Here is an 18,418-nt window from a genome sequence, read left to right on the forward strand (position 1 = left end):
AAAAAAAAAAAATCGAAATGAACCCAGATAAAAAAATAAAATCGAAATGAACCCAGATAAAAAAAACCCCAAAAAAACAAGAACTTGGCGCTATTCTTGTTTTGAATTTTTAACGGCTATGTTCGTTGAGAGAGCAAAAAAATAGACATTTTTCACGATTAACTAATCACATCCAGTGTGAATACACTTGAAGGTGGTCAGAGGTAACATTGGCTGAAGTGTTGTGGAAAAACAACCAAGATGAGAATAGTCAAAATAATACACAAAATAATTTGTTTGGTGTGTGTGCGTGTCATAAACAATTGGCTGAGTTAAAAATGGAATTATAGAAATAGGCAATTTTCGATTCTTGTTCAGGCCATCCCCTCATTAAAAAACCTAAAACCATGAAAAATCTTTGCTATATGTACTCATAATAAAATGAAAATATATTTAAAAAATCATGTAAATTGATTGGGTAGTTTTATATTTAAATAAAAAAGATCTAATTTTATAAATAACAGAAGATTAACTGTTTTGTCTGCCATTTTGAAAACAATAAAACAACAAAAAACCCAGATAATTTAAACTTGCAAGATTTATGTTATAATGCCTACGAATTCCCACTAATCACTTGAAGTTTTCTTTATAAAAATAAAACTGATCAATTTACGTAACTTTTGGAATGCGATATTTTCATTTCGTCATGGGTACATAATGCAAATTTTTCTTTTTGTTTGTTTTTAATATAGAAAGAATTGTGGACAAGGACTATATTTTCAAAAGAATTTGGGAATAGGGATTCTTGTTATTCAAGATGATCTAATTGAGCTGAACTTTATATCTTGATATTTTTTGTTTAACAAATTTAGATTATTTGATAATTTCATAAAATGTTTTGTAAATTCATTGTAAAAATCATTGCTTCATTGTATTTAATGAAATGTTCTGAAATTGCTGAATATCCGTGTACAGTGGCATCCTTTACCATCAAAGGCTGTCTATGTACATCACGGTCCACAAAAATGTAGGGGCATGTTCGAAAAGCTTGAAACCTCAACTATAAATGCACAAACTATCCAAAACACCATTGGCTGCCAATTTAATGACATCACCTATGTCTGGGTCTATTTCCGTTTGCCGCCAGGTTATTCTGATATGTACTAATGTAATCCTTACCAAAATTCATACTAGTTAACATAATCTCTACTTACTGCATAGGTTGCCAATATATAACAAATATCCAAATACAGTGTGCAAAAAAGGAGTGACATCCCTTACCATCCAATGCAGTCGTGTGTGCATCATGAGTTCACAAAAAGTGTAGTGGTTTGTCTAGAAAGCTCACATCAAATCCTAATTATAAATGTAGATGCCTTGGGCAGGCACACCCGTTTGACTGCGAACCTTGCACCGAGGTGAAATTGAACTGTGACTCTTGAAAAGGTGAACCTCATTTTGTTATTGTCAGAATATAGATGACTGCTGGAGGTGGTTTTAAGTTTATGGAAAACGTCATGCTTCTCATGCAGCTATCAAGGAACTTACCCGTGGTAATAATTGGAATAGCTCTGAATATTAGGATTGAAAGAAATTTTGAATGTTCTCAAAGTTGACTTGACTCTGATGGTTGAACTTGGTTTGCAGCCACCTCCACCACTTAGCACATCTTGTAGGTAGCAAAAAGTGTGTGTGTGTGTGACCTACAAACACTAGTGTTTCATGCTCATGCAATTATCAGTGGATGGAGTGATAATTACTGCCAGTCGAAAGATTCGAACAAAGTCAACCTTGGCCTTGCGAGCTACTGTCTTTGCACCCAGCCACCAGGCATTAACCTTTAAATGGAAGCAAATTTAGATATATATGTAGTTGTATAAGCGAGCTTGTCATAATCGGTGGCCATGGGAGTATTCAACAAACAAGAGGGTTGGAATGATGCATATATCCTAATGTGGTGTTTGTTTCTCGATTCACTTAATAGGGCTCTTTTAATCTCTTAAACTCAAACACTAAAATAATGAAGAGCTACGAAAACTGAAATGGTACCATTTAAAATGAGCAACTTTTTGTACTCCAGAATTTATTTTTCTTTTGATGCCTTGGTTGTAAAAGCCCAAAGCATTATTTGTCACTTGAATATCTGTTGCCATTCTGAAATTGACAAACTCATCTCCTAACTGTGCTGACATCAACTGTATCGGCGTCGTAAATGTTCCACAGGTGCCGGTGATTGTTGATTGGTTCAACATTTTTCTGCATGGAGGAATTCAACAACACCTCTCTGATTCTTACACACATTCATAACAGAGGTTGCATTCTTAGTCTCACACTGTCAATATCTGCAACAGAGAGATAAAACTTTATAATATATCTATGATACGTTAGCTACACAAGAATATAGCCTGATTTTCTGTGGGAATGAAAAATACTTGTACTTGTGGCAGCTATCATCCTAGTTGGATTGAGCTATCTTTCTCCTGATCATGAACTGTATTTCGAACCACCACAGTCTAATTTAGATTGCAGGAAATGGCTAACCACTCCTTCTTCCATCGTCAGTTGCCAACTACTTGTAGACCTGATTGTACCACCAGGTCATTCTTAATTTTTGTCGCCCAAGTCTTCAGCTGTCCATCAACACATTTATGCCAGCCAGGTAGAGAGGGAGGAAAGAGGACATGAAATATGACTGCCGAGTTGCTATAGATATATTTTCATATTACTAAATTCTACTCTTATATTTAGTACTGTTGAAGTAAATACTGAAAAAATATTTACACAATGTATTATATCATCTTATAATATGTGTATATACATGGTTATTAATCCATAATGTATAATTTATATGATAAAATTTTGATAAACTTGTTTGATAGTTAGAACTCAAAAAATTAAAAAAACATTATTAAACTAGTAAGAGAATTTGGGGTTAGGAGCAAAAGTAAGCAAGGGGATCTTCTTCATTAGCGGATTAGATTTTCTAGTTTATTATTAAAAATGTTATTTGCTCTAAGTTGGGTATTTTGTTAAAAAGAATCTAACTACAAAAAAAAGTCTCTTTTAATGAAAAATTATCTCTGACTCTACATTCTAACTCTAGTATAAACCTTTCTCTCTAATGAGAATGTTTCCGATTTTGTCATTTCAGAAGCGGTGAACATATTGCTTTAATGTGTGTAGACAAACATCCCAGTCAGCAACACATTGTTGCCACTGGTACCGTCGAAGGAACCCTTTGTCTTTGGGATCTTCGTCAACAGCAAACACCCGTCACGTTATTAGAAGCCCATTCAGGACCAAGTATGTACATTTTGTTTTCATCATTTTGCATTAATCTTTTATTTATATTTGATGTTATTAAAGAAAAACATTTTATACATTTGAATTATATTCTCTTTCTGCATATCCCTTAACTATCTACTCATTCAAGTTTCTTTTTCAAGCATTTACAGTATTAAATACAATTATTAACTTGCTAAATTTTTTTTGCTACGTATACCGATACACAAATGAAAATTGCATTCCAAATAAAATGCTTTGGTATATTTATGTATCTGGCTAACCAAAAATAAAGAAAACCTATTGAGTAGAAGTTTAATTAAAAGTAAAACTTTATCGCATTTTGCAGGAAGTCATGCATTTTAATAGAAATTTTAACAGTTATCGAAATGATAGATTGAATTATCTCCCCTGTTATCAAATAACTTCAAAATTACTTAATATGATAAAACTAATTTTTACTTTTAATTCAACTTTTACTTGATAATTTTTCCTAATTTTTGGTGAGGATAATTATTTTTGCCTGATATGTAAGTACAGTAGAAGCCCGGCATACAGTGGCTCTTGGATACGTTTTTTTTCTGGTTACGATGTGGAATACAATGTTTTTCTGACCCCTGATTACAATATTGGCTCTGTCTTACGGTGTTATTTATATTATTTGATTATATACATGTGTATTATATATTGTAGTTATTTTGTTGCTAATTTTTAATGCCATATCCCGAGGTTCTACTGTACATCAGTCTTTGTTCAGAATGATTTTTGTGTTTTTTATCTGTATAGGCACCAAATTTTTTTTACTGTTTCTGAATTCATCTTCATCCATCTTAAAAAATGTTCTTCTTTATTAACATAAAAATTCAATTGAATAATCTTTTTTTTTAATCTGTCTCTTTGAAATATAAAAAAATCTCCATATTTAGGAATACCATTATTTTTAATATTGGTTAAGTATTTCTCCTTTCTTTTCTTCTTTCTTTGTTTATTGCATATGTTCAATGCATATGTGTGTCTTTCATTGTTAGAATATAATATTATTCATGAATCATATGCTAACATCCAGAAAAATAAGAAGTTATTAAAAGAAAATCATGTTAAAGAATTAAATTTATACCAAACAATCACAATTTTCATTTTTATATTACACTCCCAACCAATTCCTTATGGTGTAATATATTAAAGTACCTGTCCTTAGTCTTATACACTTAGAAGAATGTTTCTTGAGTGTAAATTATATTGGAAAATTAGCTATTGGCCAGGTGGAAGGAATAATATATCATTGCCATTTAAAATTTTGTGTCTGAACATATGTAACTAAACTAAAACATTGAATAATTTTTAGTCCCCTGATAAAAGGAGGGTGGACCTGGAAATTCACCCTTGTCTGTTCGTCCGTCCGCACTTTTCTACGCCTTGGAATTTTTTGAAATTTTGCACAAACATTAAACATGATATAAGTAAAACAGTAACAAAATGGATTTTCTGGGAAAACTCTGGTTGCCTTATCTTTTTGAGTTAAAATGGTTAAAATATACACTTTTGTGCTTATTAAAAAAAAAAATTGATGCCTTGGATTTTTATGAAACTTTCTGAAAAGTTGTAACTAATTGATTTCTATATAATTTTGTTTAAAAAAAAACACTCCATTTTTGCAACTATTTTACCATATTTGTCCAAATTTTATGTGTATGTCTATTTGGCAGTTTTGCATGGTGCTGAACTCAAATTTTAATATGTTAAGGCCTTGGGGCTAAATGGGGGGGGGGCAAATGATGGACTTAGTTATTTCTTTTTTTTTTTTTTTTTTTTGCATAGTGCAGAACTCAAATTTACATATGTTAAGACCTAAAACTGCACCGTTTATTCATTTTCACCAGCATTTGACATCCTCTGTGGACTTTTGGGGCTAAATAGGGGAGGGGGTGCAAATGCTGAACTTAGTCATTTTTTTTTATGCCTCGTTCAATGGGCACTCATAGGGCACCATGCATGCTTCACTTGTTATTTTTTAAATAGCATACAAACGTTATTAGTAATTTTAAAGTAGATTAGATCCTCAGTCTAGATAGTTTGTGTGTATTTTAGTCTACCCATTGGCCCTTAAAGGGTAAGATGAAAAATGTTCAAAATAAAGTGATTTTGAAATTCTATTGTCTTGAGAAAACATTTAAGTGATGAGTGAAAAAAAAAAAAAAAGTAAAACTCAGTAAGCCTCCAGAGCACTACTGCAAGCACTAATTAAAATTAAGGAGGCTCTACTCAAAGCACTATTAAAACCAAGTTTCTACCTCCTCCTTCCTTGAAAAGAAAATATTTTTAAAGTAAGGCCTGAAAAAAATAAATCGTCAGAATCTACAGAAGTGCTATTAAAGCAGTAAATATGGTTATAGTTATATATTTAGATTTGAATCAGTTTTTTTTTTTTTTTTTTATAACTCAACGGGGTTAAATTACATTTATTATAAGGAAAACACATTAAAATAAGTTAAAACTAAAAAATATTGTTGACCTTGTGTATGCTTTGAATAGCAGCAGTGACTTAATATCGGACATAAGACAGGGCAGACATGAAATAGGTAAGCAGAAGAATTTTTGAAACTGGAAGTCAGAAACTGGGTGGACGGTTTAAACGCCCAAGCAACCAAGCTGATCTGAATTTTATATATATATAATAATGTTCATTGTGTGTTCCTTGTAGAATAATAAACTGTTTGTACATCATAATTTGCAGAGTTTAAATTTATACTTGTGTGTGTGATATGTATATATATATACACACACACCTTTATCAATTTTGATGTATGTACTTCACACAACTAACTTGTCCAAAATCCATGTGGATGATCTGTTTATAGTGGTGAATCCTCCACACTTTTTAGAACCATTGCTAAATTCAGTCTGTGCAAACTGTTTCCATCAACAAAGCAAACAGTAGACTTCGGTTTTTACATAAGATTTCCTTTTTTTAGATGCACGTCTTAACGAAGATTGAGGGTGCATCTCTCTAGTAGTTTTTAGATGCACTCCCAGATACTAAATGGAAATTTCTGTCTGGATCTTGGGTTTACTTTCAGTAGCCGCATAACTCTCACTTCCCTTATTTTTCCTTTTAGTCTTTACATTTCAAAAGTGATATTTCTGACAAAGAGGGAAGAATTGCTGTTTTTTGTGTCAAAATCTATTCATCTAACACTTATTGTTGGCAAGTTTTTATCCTTGAAGTACTTTTTTTTTTTTTTTTAAACTCCTACGACGATTTCCATGCAAAAAAAAATATACAGCGCCTAGTATTTCCATATGGTCACCAATATGGTACTGGCCGGGCTTGCCATTGCTTAACCTCTGTAATTTAACGAGAACTAGTATATTAACTTGATTATTTAGTGTAGATATATATGTTCACAAATTATCTATGTCTGCCGTTGTATATTTTTTATTGGAATCTTTTGAGATGAGTAATTTGTATATTTATTTGCGGACTGTTATACTCCTCCTCCTAGTTGCTGTTGTTTCGCCTAACTATTCCTCTGGCCTTCTTTAGGTGGTTAACTGTGACGGGAATAGGAATGCAGAATCTCTTAACTGTATCTTCAGTAATTACTGCCTTCCATAGTTGTTGTCACTACGTTTTGGCCATGTTATTTCAGAAATAATTGGCCGAAACTTTGTGACAGTGACTATGAGAATAAGGATAACAGTTTGCAAATAAACTCTGCATTGTAATTGTTATTCTCTTAATTCATAAAGGATCTTTCGGGTGTCTTTTTTTTTCTTTTTGTAAAAGTTGATATTTCTGAAGGTCTTTTTGATTACTCTAAAATAAGTTTTAAATTTAAAAAAAAAAAAAAAAAAAAAAAAATGAAACATTGCAAGAACATTTCAATTAATCAAACTACTGTTCTCATCTAGAATGTTTCGGTTAATATAATCTCTGACCTTTTTAATCTTGTGAAACTCGAGAATCTGCACGTATTTTCAAACTCTATTTAATCGATAATTGCATAGATTCCCCAAATTCAGCAAATGTTACATTGGCTGAAGTGCTATGAGAATAACCCCCAAGGTGAGAACAGTAGTCCAAATAATATAAATTGTTAATCCCAATTTAAAAAATTCTGAAACCAAAAGATAGTCATCTTTTGGCATTTTTGTAGCAAATGTTTTAGTAATATTTGTATGTTGTGCCATTTCTCCATTTTATTTATATTCATTTTTTTTATTTAAATTAAAAAATTTTTTTTAATTTTTTTAGTGTGGGAAGTGAAATTCCATCCAAATTACCCAAATCATCTTTTCACCTGTTCAGAAGACGGTTCATTATGGCACTGGGATGCATCGACAAATGCACTGGATTATCCAGGTAAAAAAAAAAAAAAGTGATAAAAATGTTCATTTCATTTGCCTAAATTTTGTTTAGAAGAAACTATTTATCATTTTGGGTTTAACATCTGTTTTACATGCTGCCATGTGTTGGATGGTTTTAAGAATTTATCAAACCTGTCGCTTGCCAGGTTTTTGATTGCTGTTTCTTTCAAGTTCATTTTTATTTTCTTATGCCAACGTAAACGAAGATGAAATACTGAAAGGAGGTTGGAAAAATGATGGGATCCTTCTATCGATCCAGTAGATATCTACCTGCTGATGCAATTCTCTACCTATATAAGAACGAGGTACGTCAAAGGATGGAGTATTGTTGTCACATCTGGGCAGGAGCTGCTAGGAAGACTTTACTCTGCCTTGATAGTTCAAAATAGACTTCATAGGTTAGTGGGGGATACCCTTTTCTCTTCCCTGCAAGGCTCTTTATTTTATCATTATTTTCATGGCAAGTGCTCGTCTGAGCTCCAATCTATGCCCCCTCCCCCCTTGCCAAACATTCATGAGAAACGCTTGTCTAGCTGAAAACACTATCAATAATTTCCGCCACTCTTTATTGTACCTAAACATAGATTCCATGAACAAAGTTTCTTTCTTAGAACTGCATGCCTGTGAAACTCTTCTGTTCACCTGCTTTCCAGCTGACTACAATATGGCCGTCTTCAAGTCCAATGTAAACAAGTTCTTGATGAGCCGTTCCCCTTAAGTAATCCAATTTACCAAATTTACACTTCTAACTATTACTATGATATTGCCCTTTTGACCACTGTACACTCTTTAATCCTTGTCCTCGAGTGACATCTGAACCTTGATAAGTGTTGATTCCTTTATAAAAAAAAAGAAAAATGGATAAGAGGAGGAAGTACTTTATCTACATGATTTTGCCAGATTCCAAGTATGACGTTTGGTTTTTCTATTGAGATCTATTTCTGAAATGTACGTGTACATGTATAACTGTACACACACACACACACACATATATTACATAGAAAAATGCGAGCATGAGAAGTAATATGGTTAAGATTTAAACATGAGAAGTAAAAGGACTAGTTGTTAAAACGGGGGAGGGGGGGAAGACAAGATATTCTGATAAAAAATATAATAAATTTATAACTTAAAAATATTGCAGCATTAAGAATTTTTTTTGAATATTCAATTTAACATATAATCAATTAATTAATAATGCAATATTTTAAGTTAAAAATTTATATTTTTATTAGAATATTTTATCTTTTTCTTTTCCAGTTTAAACAACTGGCCCTTTTACTTTTCCATGTTTGAATCTTAACCATATTACTTTTCATGCTCACATTTTTCTATGTAATCCATGATTTTTCCAGGCTTTGAAATAATGTTCTTTTTCTGTTTCACTTGTTGCCTGTGAATTATTAGCAACAGTACAGCTGAGTGACAGATCAGGACAACGGTGAATTATTAGCGACTGTTTTTTTTTTTTTATCTCTTGTTACGTCATCATCATATCCGCCGTTCCTAGCTGATTGTAGGTAGCGTAACAGATTTGGTTGCTATGGTAACCAAAAAAAAAAAAAAGTCTCTCCGTTCCTTACAGATTCTGAGAATTTTTGAACATCGTAATTTTATAACTTTTGTTTTACTAAACGAAAATTGAAATTTTTTTTTTTTTTTTTTAAATATTGCTGAGAAGGTGACCTATGAACTGTAAAAATTGTTTGAAATTTGGTCGCAAAATGAGTGAGCAGTGAAGTTTTAAATCAGTTCTAAACCATAAACACAGTATTGTTTGAATGAGATATATTTAATAGAAAAGTAGACCAAACACAAAATATAAGACAATCACAAAAAAGCATTTTTTTGTTAACAGAAATTTCTTGAATGAAACAGACAAATTTTGATAGCTTTTATAAAAAAAAACGAGGTGGGGGGGGGAAGGTTGAGTAAAATGTATGAACTAAGTAGTTTATTAGGAAAATTAGGACTAGAAGAAAGAAATATTCTGATAAAAATGTATAAAATTGACAAAAACATGGATTTTGCAGCAAATGCATTCAAAATGACAGTCACATGGAATGCTAATAACAAATGAACATTTTATTTTATTTTTATTTTTACTAATTTTTTTATTTTTACTAATTTTTTTATTTTTACTAATTTTTTTATTTTTACTAATTTTTTTATTTTTACTAATTTTTTTATTTTTACTAATTTTTTTATTTTTACTAATTTTTTTATTTTTACTAATTTTTTTATTTTTACTAATTTTTTTATTTTTACTAATTTTTTTACTTTTACTAATTTTTTTACTTTTACTAATTTTTTTACTTTTACTAATTTTTTTACTTTTACTAATTTTTTTACTTTTACTAATTTTTTTACTTTTACTAATTTTTTTACTTTTACTAATTTTTTTACTTTTACTAATTTTTTTACTTTTACTAATTTTTTTACTTTTACTAATTTTTTTACTTTTACTAATTTTTTTACTTTTACTAATTTTTTTACTTTTACTAATTTTTTTACTTTTACTAATTTTTTTACTTTTACTAATTTTTTTACTTTTACTTTTACTAATTTTTTTACTTTTACTAATTTTTTTACTTACAAAGCCGATGAGGTTTAATGAGATCGATGGATTTCCAGTTGAATGAAGAATATCATGAGAATTTAAAATAGAATAAATACTATTAATAGAATAAATGCAGATTTCTAATGGAGGAGGGTTTGTGACAAGTTGACATTACATATAAAAAAAAAAAAAACTATTGTATTTATTTATTGCGGACTATTATCCTCATCTTTATTAGTTGTTGTTTTTCACGACGTTTCGGCCAACTATTCCTCTGGCCTTCGTCAGGTGGTAACCACGACAGATAGGAACTCCGAATCTCTTAACTGCATTCTCAGCAATTACTGCCATCCATAGTTGTCGTCGTCTCACCCGCTTTGGCCAAGTAAGCCTCTGGCCGGCTTTAGGTAGGATTGAAAGCGCTATTTTATCGGAGTTCCTATCCCGTCGCGGTTACCACGTGACGAAGGCTGGAAGAATAGTTGACCAACACGTTGTAAAACTACTAAAAAGATGAGGATAATAGTCTGCAACAAATAAATTAATAATACTCATCTCAATAATGAATTCCAATTAAATAATATATAAAAACTATTGTAGTCTGTAAGAAAGCAGTCGCATGATAATGTCACAGACAAGTTTTTGTCTAATACTAGGCATATAAAGGAAGGAAAGTTTGTTTTTCTCCGTTGTAGCAGAATTATTTCTTGCTGAAAATGGCTCACTGTGGAAATAACGATGGAGCAGAGAAAGACTGGCAACACCTCTTTTGTGATTAACAGGGTTGTAAAGAAGATTAGATTTCGAAGTTGATTTTGTACTCGTCAAGACAACAAAGATTACCTTAATGGCACCTCGTCAAATGTGGCAGCAGTACTATGTCTTAGGACATATCGGATTTTTATAGAAGATCTGATCACTAGTCAGATACTTTCTGGAGTGACACCATTTTTCCAGCAACTTTAGCACCAGTTTGGATATAAGTTTTTTTTATTTTACATCTGGAGTGAAAGTCTGTCCTAAGAATTTATAAAGGAGTCATTTGTTTGAACTGGGGCAAAATAAGGATCTGAACATTGGTGATGTAAGGAGAGAAATTTGGTTTTAAAGATATTAAAAGTAACAAACAACTTTTCCCCATTGTATCATGTTCTTCAAATCCAAAGGGAAATAATCAGCAATATCTTGATCATTGATGCTCTTTGAAGTGCTATCATAGACAGTTGTTGCCATCTATACAGATGAAACAAGTGATATCAGTATTTGATTTAGATCGTTTATGAAGATCAGAATATATCATTGAGGCATGCTAGTGTTGATACTATGTGCTTCAAACTTCTACTCATCAACAACTACTTTTATAGACCTATCAGAAAGGAAGGATTTGATGGTTTTGAAAACATTGTCAGAGATTCCATAGCTAGCAAGCTTGTGAAGCAACTATTTGTGCCAGACCATATAAGTGATCTTTTATATGCCTAGAACTTTTGCTCTAAAAACCAAAAATCCCCATCAATAGATTCACTGATCCTATGCAATATTACAATCAGCACATCAGCAGTTGATTTCACAGGAGGAAATTTTTATTGCTTGCCACTAAGTAGATTGCTTTTGCTGAAATGGTTATGCTTGGAAATACTATTATGAGAGATTGTTTAATACTAAGTTTTTCATGAGATTGAAAAAAATCTAGAAGTTGCATAAGCAGTTTCTGATTCAGCTTTAAGAATTGAGAAAGAGATTAAGAAACTGAAATACATTGTGGTGAATTTATTTTTTTTAAATAGGCTTTTAAAAACTTTGGTACTATAAGCTATTACATTTTAGTTTTCAGTAAATGATGAATAGCAAATAAAAGTAATCTGATAGAAATGTGAAACGCACATGTACGAGAAATGATCGCACTCTTTTGTTAAAATGTTGATTATTATATTCTGATTTCACTACTTAAAAGAATCAACTTTCTTGTATGTTTTTTTTTAAATTTTTTATTTCATATTCAAACACCATGTGATCATTTTATTTGTATTGTGAAACGCAAGATTAATAAAAAAATTTTTTTTAACTGTATATTGTTGCTTAAAACTCGACTGAACAGAGTTGGTATGGTTATACTCAGCTAAAGTTCCCCAACGCTTTCTGCGAGCCTGTTTCCAGAAGCAGTAAGGATTCAACATAGTTCCGCCTGTTTTTTTTTTTTTTCTTTTCTTTTCACCTCTGCATGACTTGCGATTTTACTATTAGATTTATTGAAACATGTTTTTTGCAATCTTTTTCTTTTCCATGCGAGTTCACCTGAAGTTATGAACTATTTAGTTTTAGGGGGTAATGCCAGCTACTGAAATATGCATTTACACAGTACGATTTATGCATTTTTTTTATGTTTTGATTTAAAAAAAAGAAAAAAAAAAAACCCTCACATTTTTATTAAAAAAGTGCAAATAAAGACTAATTTTATTTTTATAAATTTTATTTCTATTTTTATGATTTTCAATAATTTGCTTTTTTTAATTTGAATAAATCGCTTCACAATACAAATAGTGTTAACATGATTTCGTAATGGAAAACATTTCGGTACTCTTGCATAATTTGACCCGAATTCTCGTGAATTTCCATAAAGCATGGATTGGGCGAGTCCAATCATCGGTGTCAGCCGAGCGTTATTCAAAAATGTTGAAACGCTAACTCAACTTTTTATTTTATTTAATTTTTTTTCCTGATGTTTTTAGTAATTTTTAAGGTGATATTAAGGAGGCAGGGGTGACTTTATTTTCTGATTAGTTACTTATTCATTATTTTTTTTTAATTGAATTTTTGGGAGTTTGATTAGCTAAAGAAAAAGCGCTATCTAAATGAAAGCAGACATTCGAATTGGAAGAAAGCGACTAAACCAAAAAAAAAGAAAAAAAAGCTGACAGATATATTTTCAAACTTGCCAAACAGAAAAATGACAAGCAAGAAAATAAATCTATACATGTTAGAAAAAGAAATGAAAACATCGATGTAGAAAATCTCATTGTCAGAAGAAATTGCTATCCCAAAAAATGAGGTGCAACAATTGTAAACATAAATGTTTACTTAAAAAAAGATTGTGTGTAAAGGATTTCTCCTGGAGATGTGTAAATGGACAGTGCCACCAACCAAAAGAACTTGACTGAACAACAAGGCTTGAAAAATAAAAATAAAACAAACAAAAAAAGAAACTTGTATATACACCTAACAATTATGCGGTTAAAATCTTTTCTTGGAGAAAAAAAAAACAAACTTTCTGTTGATAAATATTTTGAAAAAACAAAAAACAAAAATTAAATGCTAAAATGAAATAAACATATTTTCATTTTTCAAGGTAGGTTTTTTGTTATTCTGATTATTTGCATTTGTATTTTTTTTCTGATTTGTTTTGTTTTTTTCGTTAGTCTGCGTCTGTTACGATGCTCGGCTAACACCGATAATTGCTGGTCTCGCCCGATCCATGCTTGACGGGAATTCACGAGAATTCGGGTCAAATTATGCAAGAGTACCAACATTTCTAATAATTAAAAAAAAAACAAAACAAAAAAACCCCCCAAAAAACAGAAGGAACGATTCTGAGTATACTCACCGCTTCCGGAAACAGGCTCGCAGAAAGTGTCAGGGGACTTTATTTACTTGACTATAACCAACCAAATTTAAGATATGTCAAAGTTACTACTCCTTCTCTATGACTACTGTCTAAAACACTGAATAGAAATGAAATTATAAAAAGTAATAATTAAAAAATAAAAACAAACTAATCTAATAAATATTTTTTATTTTTTTCAGGTCTTTCAATGTCTTTTGGTGCTGCAAGTAGTCAACCAACCCAAATTTCCAGCGCCAGTCCCTGGCTTGCATCTCACGTAGCTCGACACAAAATTGAAATTGTCGCCTTGTTAGACAGCAGCGGTGGCGGACTTTCTCTGAATTCCTTGGATATCGAAGATGACATTTTATTGTGTGGAAGTGATAATGAATCTATATACACAATCCCGCTTGCTAATCTTAGGTAGTACGAGAACTGTTCTGAATTTGTCTGAATGTTTGTGCGACTGTTTTTACCTGTGAGTCTGCCTGTTCACAAAATCTGTATGCATGCATGCGTGCGTGTGTGTGTATGTTTCTACCCACAGATTGTTAATATGTGCTCGTCCTGTGCGTGTGGCTTTCCACACTAAGAAAAAAAAAATCAGTGCTTGTGTAAATTGATGATCTTTTAAACCAAAGCATTTCAGGTGAAGACATTATTACATACTTACATGCCATGTCGAAATTAGGTTAAATTCCAACAATTACGAAAATGATCCAGTGTTAGATGAATTTTTGATTAAAAAAAAAAAAAATCATCTTCAATTACGTTCTGAAAAATTTTTTTTTTTTTTTTTTAAATGCGTACCCTTAATTTAAGTCGAGGAAAATATGTCAGCTTACCATAAAGAATTGGTTGCACAACTCTTCCACATTTAAACATTTGAAAAAAAAACTTTATAATTCGATAAATTCTATTTTTACTTGTAATTATTTTTATACTGAATCATTTTTCGTAATTTTGAAATTTATATTAATTTCTGTATGACACAGAAGTATGTAATGTTTTCACTTGAAATGCATTAGTTTAAAAGATCAATCTATACAAGCATCCAAAAACCTTCCATCTGTGCCCCAACTGCAGACAACAATGTTATATTTTTTTATATTGGCTACCAATTGTATGGATGTTTGTATTATAATAATAATTATGATGATGATACGACTATTATTTTGGAGTTTTTTTTCTTTTTCGTGTTTCATATTTAAAAACAAATTTAAAAAAACAAAGAAAATTATGAAGATTTTTGTATATAATACCAATTTCCTCACATCTAAAAGATTGTTAGAACGATTGGTTCTTAAAAATTTGTCCTATATTTAAAAAAAAAAAATATGTATAATGTATGTATCTGTGACGAAACAAAAATATAATTTTCCAAAAATCACAAATTGATCAAATTTTATTTTTTATAAAGAAAATCAAAGATTGAGTATCTTAGAAGTGACTGTTGTCCACCATTTTGAAAAAAAAAAAAAAAAATCCAGAAACAAAGGGAGATAACTCAATTTATACTAGATTTATATGAATTTCCATTAATCGGTTAAAAATTTTTTTTTTTTTAATAAAAATAAAACTACTTGATCAATTTTTATGATTTTTGGAATATATTTTTGTTTAATCATGGGTATATACATCATACAGATAATACTTTTTTCTTTTTTTTTTTTTTTAATATTGGGAATTCTGAACAAGAACTGAGTGATCTTTACTGACACATCTGTTAACTGTAAAAGCATGCATTTTGTATTTTGCTTATATGCAAAACGTTATTATAACAACTTTATGCAGAGGCATTTGCAATTTTTTTTTTCTTCATCATAGAAAAAACAAGAATTAAAAATTATTTTGCAGTAATAAAATCCCAAGACAGGTAAAATTAAATCTCCAAACAAAAACAGTTTTACATCATCTACATGTTTCTGTAGGAAAATTAAAATCCAGATATAAAGATAAACTTTATCTAGACTCCTTATTTTGATCCAAATCCTTTTATACGATTTTGATTCTATAAATGAAAATTTAAGAAGAAATTTAAATTCAGATAATCTTGTTTAATTGATCTCAAGTGACTATATGGATCAGATGTAATGAAAATTTGATATTTTTAAATGTTCAAAGAGAAAATTGTGCACATATTCTGTCTCCTAAAAACTCATTAAAATGACTCCAAAGAAAGTAAAATTTGGAAAATATTAATTTAATGATATCTGCCTGTTGTTAAAATGTCACAAAACTCTTATCTGAATTTCCACAAAGGGCTTTCACCTCCTTTTCCTTTTGCATAAAACTAAATATAACACATTTGGAATCCTTATGCCTATCAGCTGTTTTCCCAAATTCATAATAATCGGTTAATTAGTTTAGTAGTTAATCTTGTACATATGTAAATATGTAGACATAAGTTGCCCTCACCTTAGTGTAATCGTGTCATTATATAATACTTGCAGGATTATTTGGCATCACTCGAGTTGTAATATATGTAGATTACAGAGAAAAATAAAACTGAACAATTTATTTAATATTGTAATTTGAAATGTTTTAAGTCGATTTTTTGGGGGACAAAATTAGAGTGAAAATATGAGTGAAATTTGGGATAATTAATCAGAATCAGGAAATTGTAAAAATCAGGACTTTATTTTGGGTATCAGAATTGTATTATTTGGATTCTTCAAACTACAGTTCTCATTTTGAGTATATTTTTCACGTTTCGCTCGATGTAACCTCCAACCGTCTTCACGTGTATTTTGCTGAACTCAAATCTTTTTTAGACTCTGAAATCTGCATGGAACTTCAGACAGAAACAGTTATTTAATTTATGGGGTATCATGCTCTTGTTTAGTCAGCCATGACTAGGTCGAAATCTTAATTTGCAATTTTATTTTTGACTGCTAAACTCTGGGAATCTGGATGAAATTTTGAACAGAACACTTTATTTACTTCACAGTAGTAGCGCGACTGCATAGAAGTCATAAGTAATTCGCAATTGTATTTTTCGACTGCTCATACTAATAATCGAACCTTCTGGAGAATATCACTTTTACAATTTTTTTTTTTTTTTCCATGTATCCTAAACACTGTGCCATGGGTTTTAAAATAACATTAAAGATGAGAGCAATAGTCCGAAGAATCCAAATATGAGTAACCAATCCTCATCTCAAAAAACTAGAAACTTAGTATCAGAATTATTATTGGAATGGAGAAGTTATTAGCCTAATTTCCAATTGCAAAAACGTTTCTTTAATTTTTTTGTGTTTAAAACTTATTTTTCCATTGCTGATGGTAATGGTGATGCTAATGGTAAATATTGGTTCTCAGCTCCATGTAAAACTTCAATCTACACATCATAAAAACAAATTAGGGTAAAAATTTCTCCTGGCAGGTGGGGTGGGGGGAATCCTAGGTAAAAATGGCACAATGAAAAATTGAGTTTATCAAAATTTTGGCTACAATACATAAAGGGATTGATTAATTACATTAACAAGTTTGTCAAATTAAAAAGAAAATTATAAAAATATATTGAAAAGTAAATAAGTACCCCCCCCTCTCTCTCTCTCTCTGAATATTTCAGAATCAATAATTTAGAACCAAATCGGGGGAAGGGGGGGGATGAATTGTTCGATCACTACTCATAACCTCTGTAAATACGGTGGTTTAACTAAGCTACAGATGCAAATATTGATAGCAATAAGAATTAAATAAATGGGAACAACTGCTTGGAATTCCCTTTTTTACTTTCTTACTGTTATGACTATTAATGACTTGCAGAAGATAATGTCCAAAACGAGTGCATGTATGTGTGTAGCACATGGATGACAGAAAGTAGTGGAAGAAATATTTCTCCTTCATTTATCCGGATTCAGTGTCATTCTTTTCATAGTGCCCTTCAGTGTCTAGTATTCCGTTCTTCTGATTCTATGAATTTGCACAACAGTTAAAAGGGAGGAGGTAACTCTGGTTGAAACAGAAAAGGAGTTAGTTCCCTTTGATCGTTAGTTCTCTCATTCTAAGGCTTACTATTTTTTCTCCCCCTCCTCCTCTCTTTAAAACTGAATGTTGGTCAGCCGTTCATGAAAAAAGAATAGTAATAGCAAACGAAAATAGGCCAAATAAAGGGCAAGGCTTTGAAGCTGCATGTGAGTGATGGATCTTGACCAGCCATGACAAAATGATTTCTATATTAAAAACAATAATTCTATTTGTTATTTTCTATTGTATTGTAATCAGTTTTATTTTTAAGCTTTTTTATCTCATTTATTTTTATAGATAAAATAGTTTTTACTGAAAAACTATTTTAAGAAATTTGTGTTAAATTATGAAAACATTTCAAATATGATTTACTAACAGTGAATACAGAAAAATTAAATTTTTACTATGTGTCATCGATGACATGATACAAAGACTTGAAATGTGAGCTTCAACTTAAAAATTCCAATTTTCATATAACGATTACCTTAGCACTTTTAAAACAAACTTCATATGAAAAAGAACAAAGTCAATATATTGTACATTAACCCGACAGTATGCCCAAACAAAAACGCAATAAAATTACACTTAGCTGTTGTTCTGTTCTTTCGAAGAATAGTTTCATTCTTATTTTTTTCGCTTTTGCAAAACATTGGTAATAT

At 30.7% G+C, this 18,418-nt stretch overlaps 1 protein-coding gene across 2 annotated transcripts in view; it reads left to right on the forward strand.

Annotated features, from left to right (window-relative positions):
* Positions 1–14,960, forward strand: part of LOC145291404 (nucleoporin Nup43-like) — a 56,229-nt gene extending 41,269 nt beyond the window's left edge. For both annotated transcript variants that reach the window (XM_080137209.1, XM_080137210.1), the window contains exons 6-8: positions 3,131–3,282; positions 7,517–7,624; positions 13,988–14,960. In XM_080137209.1, coding sequence (XP_079993335.1) covers positions 3,131–3,282; positions 7,517–7,624; positions 13,988–14,214 — 487 coding nt within the window. In that variant the 3' untranslated portion in view covers positions 14,215–14,960. The remainder of the gene's footprint in view (positions 1–3,130; positions 3,283–7,516; positions 7,625–13,987) is intronic.
* The last annotated feature ends 3,458 nt before the right edge of the window (positions 14,961–18,418 follow it).

This window comes from Euprymna scolopes, chromosome 12 (genome assembly GCF_053919585.1).
Source record: "Euprymna scolopes isolate OS-2025 chromosome 12, ASM5391958v1, whole genome shotgun sequence".
Classification (NCBI taxonomy): Eukaryota; Metazoa; Mollusca; class Cephalopoda; order Sepiida; family Sepiolidae; genus Euprymna; species Euprymna scolopes.